At 34.5% G+C, this 10710-nt stretch overlaps 1 protein-coding gene and 2 long non-coding RNA genes across 5 annotated transcripts in view; 2 read left to right on the top strand and 1 right to left on the bottom strand.

Moving 5' to 3' along the window:
• Nucleotides 1-10710, top strand: part of LOC131547977 (uncharacterized) — a 200075-nt gene that overhangs the window by 16531 nt on the left and 172834 nt on the right. The gene's annotated exons all lie outside the window — the stretch shown is intronic.
• Nucleotides 256-6293, bottom strand: vsig8a (V-set and immunoglobulin domain containing 8a). Of its 2 annotated transcripts, XM_058788790.1 has the most exons (11): nt 6173-6293; nt 5871-6030; nt 5555-5615; nt 4723-4842; nt 4525-4613; nt 3167-3336; nt 2866-3070; nt 2217-2369; nt 1160-1282; nt 943-1081; nt 256-818 (listed from the first exon to the last, which is right to left on the bottom strand). In XM_058788790.1, the coding sequence occupies exons 3-11, from the start codon at nt 5572-5574 to the stop codon at nt 653-655; spliced, it is 1185 nt and encodes a 394-aa protein (XP_058644773.1). In that variant the 5' UTR covers nt 5575-5615; nt 5871-6030; nt 6173-6293; the 3' UTR covers nt 256-652. The 2 variants fall into 2 exon arrangements, with proteins under 2 accessions (XP_058644773.1, XP_058644774.1); XM_058788791.1 differs by lacking the exons at nt 4723-4842; nt 5555-5615; nt 5871-6030; nt 6173-6293 and having other exon boundaries at nt 4529-4613.
• On the top strand, nt 7018-9629 carry LOC131547973 (uncharacterized). Of its 2 annotated transcripts, none has more exons than XR_009273059.1 (5): nt 7018-7230; nt 8074-8165; nt 8329-8422; nt 9137-9287; nt 9539-9629. It is a non-coding gene; the product is annotated as an uncharacterized LOC131547973 (long non-coding RNA). The 2 variants fall into 2 exon arrangements; XR_009273060.1 differs by having other exon boundaries at nt 9137-9249; nt 9539-9625.

Consider the following 10710-nt stretch of genomic DNA (forward strand, 5'->3'; position numbering starts at 1 on the left):
AAATGTTATGTCTTTGTTATTTGTCAACAACTGATTTTCTTAAATGTTTTATTGCAAATTCAACAAACAAATTCAACATTTCAGAATAACAAAGTCCTAAAAGTGTTGATGAAATTAACTATTATTATGCATTGGTAAAAACAAAGATATCCCATCTTTCTTGTCACAAAAAAATCATATCTTTTGGGCAAAAGTAGAGCAAAAGCAACAGCAAAATAAACACGTTATCAATAAACAGAGTTATCAGTCTAAATGTCAAAATAAACCTCTTTTGTGATTTATTTTTGTCATTACATTTGAATGGCTTCTTAATAATGTTTAATCATTACCATCAACATCCAAATATCGTTGAAAAACAAATACAATTTATATATTTATTTACATCAACTTAACAAAACATCAGTAATGGAAGCTCCTCACACACAAATATTGAATTTAGGCCTTGATAAGAGTTCTACCAATATCACCTTACATGATTGTGCATCATTAATCCGAGACATCATTTATCCTTCTACTGTATAATTACACAATTACATTACACAACATTTTGATTCGATTTTGTATCTTGCAACATGATCAAATCCAATAAAAGGTCATTCTTTTAGTAAACTGCAAACCAATGACAATCTATAGTACAAGTATGACTAGTCTCTCATACAGCATAACCAAACCTGCTGTCATATTTTGCAGTGCTGTAGCTGGTGTTAGTGGAGGGCGGATGCTCATTTTGGGTTTGGCCCACCTGGCTGTAGGCCACACCTGAACGGAAGCTGGAGATTCGGCTGGTGGGGCGACTCTCAGGTGCAGGAGCATCCTCTCTTCAAGGACAGAAAGAAAATAAAAGACATCAGAGCCAGATAATGTCTCATAAACATCATCAAACTTCACATAATTGAAGGAAATGGATGGAATCATGAAGAAAAATGGAGGGGTTGATATCACCTAATATCATTGGAGAACTCTTTCTCATGTCGATTCAAGTTACATTTGAAGATGAGAAGCCATATAATGATCAGAACGATCATGATGAGCAGTAAACATCCAACAACTGTTCCCGTGATGACCCCTGCTCTGTTAGGAGCTGTGGAAGATTAAGAAAACGATTATGAGAAATCAGTTAGCATAAGATCACCGGAGTGTGTCTATATGCTTCACTTACGCTTCACAGCTTGAAGGTTAAGCCGACAGCTCTCTTTCCCAACAGCATTGGAAACTTCACAGGAATAGACACCGGAGTGGCTTACAGAGTGATTACTGATCAGAAGTTCTCCTGTGACTGAGTCTAAATGTATGGAGAGAAAAAAAAAATTTATTTAAATAATTTAAAAACATCAATCGTCCATAAATCTATAGGGTTTTATATATCTTTCTTTTTCTCATATGTAGAAATGTTATTATAATGCATATTGATCACCGGTGACAGTATAATATGCTTTATTATATTTCATATTATTAGAATAACAACATCAGTAAAATATGAGTTGAACTGAAAATTCAGAAAAAAAATAATTTCAGAATTTAGGTGTATTTATGTTTCGTTTTGCTTGAATGATACCAGCTCAAGAGTGCATTAACTTTATGCAAATCCCGATGATCATGTTCTCCAGCATGATTTGAGAATGAACATCTAACCATCTGTACAAATCTCTCATTTTGTCACAAAATAAAAATAGTGCAGAATATTAAATATTTTAATTATTATTTATAATTGGCAAAACACCTCTTTGGTATATAAAACTCTAATTAATGTCAAAATTAATTGACTCAGAGTAACTGTAACATAGATGACTGTAATTGTGTAAATCACTATGAATATATGAAATTATGAAAGTTTTTGCTAATTCTAAATGACATCTTAGTTTTTACTTTCTTATGAAATATAAATCTGAACAGAAACATATTATTGTACACTGTCTATATACAATTATATACATAAATAACTTATTTAATCCTTGCTGATTAATGACAATTAATCAATTACACCATGTAAAAACAATAAATGACTTAAATGACATAAATGTTTTATTTAAAAAAAAATGTTTTAAAGATTTTTGTTTATTTTATATTATTTTATTTTAATTAGGTACTAATTAACTAGCTATAATTAACCAGCTATCTTCTGCAAAAGCCTTAATTTAAATATCAAAATAACACCAGAGAAGCTCTGGAGAAGAAGCATGTCATTACAACACTTTACCAGCAGAGGTAGCACTTACTCTGAATGGCATCTGGAGGAACAGGCCCTCCACTCTCTCTCTTCCATGAATACAGCAGAGGAGCGGTGCCTTCATCTGACCTGCAGCGGAGAGATGCTGGTTCACCCACGGCTTCACCACTGTCAACCCAACACTTCGGCACAGATGGCCTCACTGCCACAAAGAGAGGCGAAAAAATTCTTGCATTCACAATCAACTCAATACTTCAGCACAGGCGGCCTCACTGCCACAAAGAGAGTCAAACAACTGTTATTCACCCATACAAATTCAAGACTTTTTATATAATTGCATTGTGCAAAGGAAGTTCTGAGAAGTGGCACATGGCTATTATCTTCAAGAACCTCTCTTTAAAATAAACCTTTCAGAGGAAAAATCATTTTAAAACTGTCTGGCATTTTTCAAGGCTCTGAGTTTGCCTGAATACATCTCCGTTTCTATTGGTCAAATGAACTGATAGCCACGCCCCCGAACAGACACCATTGGTTGAGCCCCTTTGTTGCCATGTAGGGCTGGTCAGGATTCTTACCATTTACTTCACTTTGTTACTCTTCTAAGAATTTACCTGTAGTGGCTAATGAATCAGAGTCTCACACATGCACAGAAAATATCTTACTTCCATGTTGCAAAGACTGGATATATGTGACATTACCCATCACAATCAGTGATATTTTCCGGCTGTCCACTCCAGGTGCCTTTTTGACTTTGCACTGATACGTTCCAGCATGACTGGCAGTCAGTGAGGCGATCGACAGGGATGCGTCTCCCTGGGAAGGGTCTGTAGCTGTGAAGCCCACACCTTTCATTATATCAGAGTCACCATGGGTGTATTTCCTTCCACCTGTGTATGATATGATCTAATGGACAAAATATTCTGTTCAAAACAGTGCCTAGGAAGGCCAGTTTGTCATTTATTTCAAGGATAGGAAGCAGTGACAGATTGCCTTACGCACCATCTGGTCTTTTTTTGTGGTGTCTGGGCTGACAACTGACCACTCAATGTCAAGCTCGCCGATGTCTGCTTGACTTGACGTGTAGGTGCAGTCTAGTGTAACCGGATCCCCTTGAGCCATCTGAATAGTTTGTGGCCCACTAGAGGTCACTTTCATTGCTGCTGTCACATCTGCAAAAGTATGGTGAAAGATTCATGTGCATCTATCTGCAAAATTCTCTGTTGAAAGAGCTGTTCAGTCATGACGTCAGTTTATATACCAACCTGCAAGGCTAATCAATATCATTTATTGTAAAATAGGGTTCTGGTTAACATTATGTGAAGAAATTTTAATGTTACATATTTACTATGGAGGTCCATTTCCACCACATGAGAATAAAATCATACTTTGGTAAATTATAATTATGAGATAAAAAGTTACAATTATGACAGGAAAAAAAAGTTACAATAAGCCGAAATTGAGATAAAGTCATAATTATGACGGAAAAATATATATATATTACAAAGTCAAATTATAGAAGATTAAAACGTTAGAATTATTATAGAAAAAACATAATTATTACATAAAGTCAAAATTATGAGTCATAAGTCATAATTTTGACAGAAAACGCACAATTATGACAAAGTCAAATTACATGAGATAAAAAGTCATTATTATGACATAAAAAGTAAGAATTATGTGATAAAGTCATAACATAAAAATGTATAGTATCTAATTTTGCCTTTTTTTTTTTGGCCAAATGGGACTTTTTAGGTCACAATTTTGACTTTTTATTGATTTTTTAATCTCATTATTTCTTAGTATCTTATAATGTTGACTTTTTCTTATGAAAATCCATGGCTTGTAAATGAATATGAATGAAATTAATAACCAATGGACTACAATCATCTTCAAACTGTAACTGTAAATTTCTTTTAAATTTGATATATTGAAGCTTCAAATAAGAAATAATTTACAAGCATAACTATAGTCTTCAAATTGTTCTGTTCTTTCTAGGTCATTTTTTTCTATGTCATTCAAAGTCCAACGATGATCATTTTCAATTAGCCTGTAATTCCAAAATCCCTTATATTCCTGGTTTCATGCTGACAGTCTGTCCTGGTGCTCACTCATGAATGATTCATATGAGCTCATATAATGAAACTCTCCAAATGACTAATATCTGGATTTGGTCCAAATGCTTGAGAATAAATCCCATCATACATCCATGACTCGAATGAAGGAAAACTTTCAGGCCTAATTGAGGAACTTTAGCTGTGATGTGAGCAGAATGTCAAATTAACCTGGTCTAGAATGTGCTGGAATTCAAGTTTCAAAGTACATCAAGTGTTTTTTTTTTTTTTGCTTTGAGAACTTACTTGCTTTGAGAAAAAGCATGGCGAGCACAGTCAATATCATAAATGAGGACGACTGGGACAAACTTGTAACACGAGGCCATTTCAGACATCTGTGAAAGATGAAAGCAAAAAGACTGAAAGTGGCTGTGAGGAAGATAATGAGCATGTCTTGCTGGGTACCATATTATGAACATTCAGTGGTACAGTAACACAAAGTACCTTGTGTTGCAGCAGTGTTTTTGTACATTCCTGTTTGGACACCTTTCTTTATGCCACTTTCTCCCATTCAGCTGACTGCAGTTTTTAAGACACGCGCTTGAGCCTAGAAATGAAAAGAGACTGCAAAACAAAGGATATATATATATATATATATATATATATATACATACATGAATTTTCACAAAATGACCATAAAGTATGGTGTGTTTACTTATCTCAAAATGATACCTTACAGGGAATGTTTTCAAAACTTTCTGGCAAGGTTCTCTCAAAGTTATGAACAAACATTCTTCCAATAATGTTTGCTAGAATATTTGTTCAAAGTTATCTGCTTCTTTAATAATGTATTGCTTATGGAAGTTTTTCTGAAACATTTTTGTTGGCCATTCACCTAACATTTTTTAAATGTTACTAATTTTAGAATGTTCAGAATGACCATTCAAAAGCAACGTTCCCATGATGTTTGCAAAATGATAGAATTGAATGTTCTTTACCAAAAAATAACCTAATTTGGTGTTCCCAGTCAAAAATGACCAGGCTTTTAAGAACTGCTTTTAAAAATGCTATATTATCACTAAATCTCGGATTCAATCTTTTTGTCAACTTGTTATATTTCAATTAGCACAGGTTTTGTATTTCTTTTTGGAACTGATTGGTTGTAGGCCTCATAGAATTAAATGTTCAGATAACGTTTGGATACCTTAGCAAAACATTACAGCTTGTTTTAAAGCACTTCAATAGTAGTATACATGTATCTTACATATAAAAAGCAAAAATAGGACGACAAATCCTGGAAAATTTTTAGACCTCAGCAAAAGTCAAACATACGCACCTGTTGTAACCCGAAGACATTTTTCCACAATCACAAAGCGAAAAGTTTCTTATCTACTTCCCTGTGGTAAGAGAAAAGAACATGTTGCTTTTCTTTTTGTAACACACTCTATTCTTCCTCCTACACTATTTTGAGAGCCTGTAACCTCATTGTTCAGCAAAATCTATCCTGTACCATACATTAACACAAGAAATATTTTGGCTGCTCATGCTGATCGACCGGAACAGCAGGTTCCTCTGTGTGCAAACGTTTATCTGAGCTAGAAAATAGGCCATAAAAAACACAGATATTTCTGCAATAATACATGGAGACTTACACATGGAGGGCCAGTTCATCTCTCTGCTTTAGTCTTCATGCACGTCACCTTCTGAATGGCTCCACTGTGAGACAACAAGTCTCCTCTGGTATCAAGTGAAGGTGGTGCCATGGTGATGTGGTCCACAGAGACTGGTCTCAGGTGACAACTGGTTACTCCACTCAGAAAAACAAAGGACAGAATAATAAATTATTGGAACGTTTCAGTATATCAACATGAAGTGCAATTGTTTAATGCAATTAAGTTTATTGAATAGAGTTTTTTTCTTCTTGCTATTCACAGTGCATTTTTACCAAGCTTACATGCAGTGAAAGTTCATCTAAAGATGGTTCCTTTACAAAGAACAGTGAGGCTCCCTCATGCCGCCATGAAATAGGCCACTGCAACCTTATCTTTAAGAAATGCCCATGCTTTTTAAAAATCTAATGAGAAGATCATGAAAAAAGACATACATTTAGGACATTTAGCAGCTGCTCTGGCAACTTTGGCTGTACATATGAGACTCAAATGGTTAACAGACGGCAATTATACAGTTCAGTAAGACTGCTGGAAAAATAAATGTTTCCTAAAAAATATAAATAAACAAAATAACACTGTTTGGATCAAAGGTTAGCAGGCTATTCATGCAGTTAAAAATGCATGTGGTAAATATAAGAATTTTGAGTGCTTATGTTTTCACAGTATCATATGAACACGAGATCACAACTTTTGCTTCACAATCTGTGCATTTTATTGTGCAGGTAACCTAAACATGTTTTCTTGCATAAATCGTCTTGCAATTTTATTAATTTTTTTTAATATTAGACTCTAAATATTGACAAATGTATTTGAAGGTTAGCAAACATTCCCTTTTTTTCTGATGATTACAGTTTCTGTTGGACAAAACAATGGTTTCATATTTTTGTAAATGCAAAATCTTTTGTTTTTCATAATTGTTTTACACGTTTTATTTTCTGTTACAAAAATACACATTGTAATTGCCATTTGGTTTGACATTTTGTTGTCTAATCCATGCAAGTAATTTTTTTCATATCTTTTCATTCATATCTTTTGTGGTGTTTTATATAATAGGCTACTTAACATTTTTTTGGGCACTCATAACCTAATCAGAAGTGGGAGGCCTGAGTAAGTAGCTATCTTCCCCGTTCTCATCAATCTGCGTATAAATAACACGGTTTTACACTTTGCAATGGCGTATAATGCATACGCCAAATGCCAATTTTGCGTGCATATGATACGCCAATCCTCCCCATTAATATCGGTGGAGAGCAGATGCGTCCAAATACCACGCAGCATCTTCAGCGGCAGTGACGTCACCAGCTCGACTCGGTTCACCTGATGCGCGTGCACCTTCAAACAGGTAAGGGCAACAATCTTTTCCTTTTTAATGAGATCATTATTTTAATTATTTCTGTGTTTCTGCGTTGCATGGCATGTGCTAAAATGGAAGCGTATGCGTTCAAATGAGTTAACGTTAGTAGAACAGTGCTGCTCAGTTAGCACAGCTGGTAACCTGCCATTGACATTAGCCGAAGCTAACTTCCATATAGACCTGTTGCTGTTTGAAATAAATAAATAAAACCGTTTTCAATCATGTTTTGACATGGATCTTCAGCTTTTACACGTGGCTGATGAAAGCACTACAAATCAGTATCGCGTGATAATTGTAACCATGCAAAAAGTCCACACATTTACCATATTTTTACCAAAGTAACTGTTTCTCTACCATGTCATGTGTAGCCAATTTACCATGCTTCTCCCACCGTGACAGTAGTTTTACTGTGGTATTTGTAGGTATGGTAACCACAACACTTTTCGTGATTTTACCATAGTAACTGTGTTTACTGTCTACTCTTTGCATTTAAAGAACAGTAACACAGTTTCTACCATGTTTTTACTGCATATTTGTAGTCAAAGCACAGTAACACAACACTTAAAATGGTTTTACCACAGCAGCCGTAGTTTTACTGTGGTATTTGTAGTTAAAGCAGTAATTGTAATTCAATGTTTTTTCTGTCTTGCACTTACGTCAGATCACATACTCCAGCAGCTCTTTTAAGAAGTCATCTCTTGTAAAAGCCATAACTTGTTCCTATTTTTCCGAACTGTGATCCATAATTCATTTACACATAGTTTTTGCTCTCTCTCTCTTTCTGTGCTTCGTGACATTTTTAAATCTCATATTTTTGACCTATTCTTTCAGAAAGCTGCTAGAATTAACAGGGAACTCAATGCTGATCTTGAAGAAGCTGCCAAGGAGGCTGAACAAGTCCTTCAGTGATTCAGCTCTTCACAGTAATGTTGAACACATTCAGCTAGAACTGATTTGCTTTAATGAACGCATCCTTATTTTATGTGTTAATAATAGCTTTCCTTACAGTCCTTCCTCTCAAATATTTTGGTCACAGATTATATTTTGCACATTGTTTTAACATGTATATATTTCTCTTTGTTTCAGCTGAGAGGGAAGACCAAAGGAAGGCCTGTCCTGGGATGTGATTTCGGCCGTATTGTGCGTTTATGGAGAAGACCCAAAGCTGCAAAGACAAATGGTACGTCTGTGTTGGTCTGAGCACCTTGACTGAACTGTACTGCAGATACATTTTGCACAGTATTTGATTTTTCTTAAACTTTGCTTATCACACTTATCCCACGGCCCCATCAGAATGAACCCCAACAAAGTGTCATGTCGAAGTAGTAATAATTCATACAATTTAACAAGTCAGCAAATTCATACAATATTGAACAAGCGTACTCGTACAAAATTCTACGACTTTTACTCCTACTTCTGTCGTTGGCCATTGCCTCAACTTTCATGCAAATTGTGCTCATAGTAAGTAGTCAGAGTTTATATCATAAAGATTATATTAAGTTAATTGTATTCTTTATTAATCTTTAAAAATTGGTGCAGTCTCTTCCCGTTCTAACAGTACATGATATCTGTCCACACAGAGTCTGCCTTTCTTTCCATGTTGATTTTTATTGAACGCATCTTTCTAAGAAGCAAGAGTCTGGAAATGCTTGTTTAACTTGTCACGTGACAAATCAGATCTTCAGTTAATTGGCCAAATCAGATCACTTAAAGCTGTTCACACCAAGAACAAGAAATGTATTGGTAAATATTTTAGCATCCACACCAACAGACAATAATGGTGTGTTTACTGTTAAACATGCTGCAGTTACAGTATGTTGTTGTCTGCTATTTTTTGTTGTCAATGTTTTTATTGTTCATCATGTGATGAATTATTTTTCTTCCTGTTTTGCAGGATTTCTCACAGATTACTTAGTCCTTCTCCATCAGCTCTCCACAGTATCAGCCCTTCCAAATGCTTCCACATCTCTCTCATGTAGCACATCTGCTCTCTTCCAGTCTTAACAGGTCTACTTGTATTAATTTCTCCTCTACAGTCAACTACTGTGAGCACTGCACTCCTGTCACAATCACTATATACATACATATATGAAGAAAATCATATATCTTCAGTTGGAGCCTTGAATATTATTTGGCATCTTATTTGTTTACGATTTCTGTAAACAAATTCTCTTTATTTGTGAATATTAGACAATTTTTTTTTAAAAGGGGTTTTCTATTGCATATTTCTTAGTTATCTCTATGCAAATACATGTTTATAATCAACTGCATTTTTTGTTTTCATTTTTTTCCATAGTGCCACAAACTGGAGAGAATGCTGTTCTGGGCACTATGTTTATCTTGGAAAAGTTTGACATATCAATAAACATTGGAAAATGACTACAAAATGTGGAATTCATTTTTTTTTTTTTTTTTTTTAAATTGTTTGCTTGTTTTTTATTCCTATACTTCAACTGGCAGATCTATGAATGGCAAGTTTGTAGGGTCCATTTCCAGGAAACATAGAAGTGATTAATTATTTACCTTTATTACACTATAACACTAAATGTTACAGAAGCAAAATTTAAAATACTGCACGTTTGAATAATCAGTTTTTTTTTGTTTTTTTTGTTGTTGTTGTTTTTAAGCAACTGAAATATTTTGACATTTATTTTTCACATGGTATATTAGTTTAAATATTGTACATTAATTTATATTAGTGTAAACAGTGTATACAATGGGAACCATTACACCCTTGTTTGGAGTAAAAAAAAAAAAAAGATCACTGTAATCAACAAATCTATTGCTGCATCAGGTTAACCCCACGATACAATCTGTTGTTGCACTTTTATATTGAGTGTAGACAAAAAAATCTTCAACAGATTCTGTCCATTCACCACAAGAACCCGGAAGATCCTGCCATAGACGACCATATATGGACAAGTAAGTGTGACGCTTCTGCTCAACTGGGTTGCCATTGGCTTTGAAGTTCTCTTGACACCTTCCGAACTCGCTGTGATTGGACTATCTTTTAACCCAAATTAAAAAAAAAGGTTAATGTTGCAAAGTACGTTTTGCTGTTATTATGTCAGTAATACCTTTAGTTAACAATGCAGTGTTGTTGTATCGTGAGAAATTACCACTTTCCCGAGATCGTAACCCTAACCCTGAGCATAACTTCATTAAACTACAAATACCAGCACTGCGTTCTATCGATAGAATGGCAGAGGCTCATGGGTAATGTAGTTTAAAAAGTTTAATAATAAAATGAGGGAAATTCCAATCTTTTTTGAACAAAGGGTTATCTAAAAATGTTCATTGTGAAAATGTTACATATATGTAAGAGGCAGGCTGAAATTTGGTATTTTACTAAGAGCACTTTTTTAAACACCTTTATACCACCTTTCCATATATGTTTGAAAACTTTGTCCAACATTATTTAATTAACATAGCATAAGTAGTTGTCTTGCCAAATTTCTCTTTAAAATT

This window comes from Onychostoma macrolepis, chromosome 10 (genome assembly GCF_012432095.1).
Source record: "Onychostoma macrolepis isolate SWU-2019 chromosome 10, ASM1243209v1, whole genome shotgun sequence".
In the NCBI taxonomy this organism is placed as follows: Eukaryota; Metazoa; Chordata; class Actinopteri; order Cypriniformes; family Cyprinidae; genus Onychostoma; species Onychostoma macrolepis.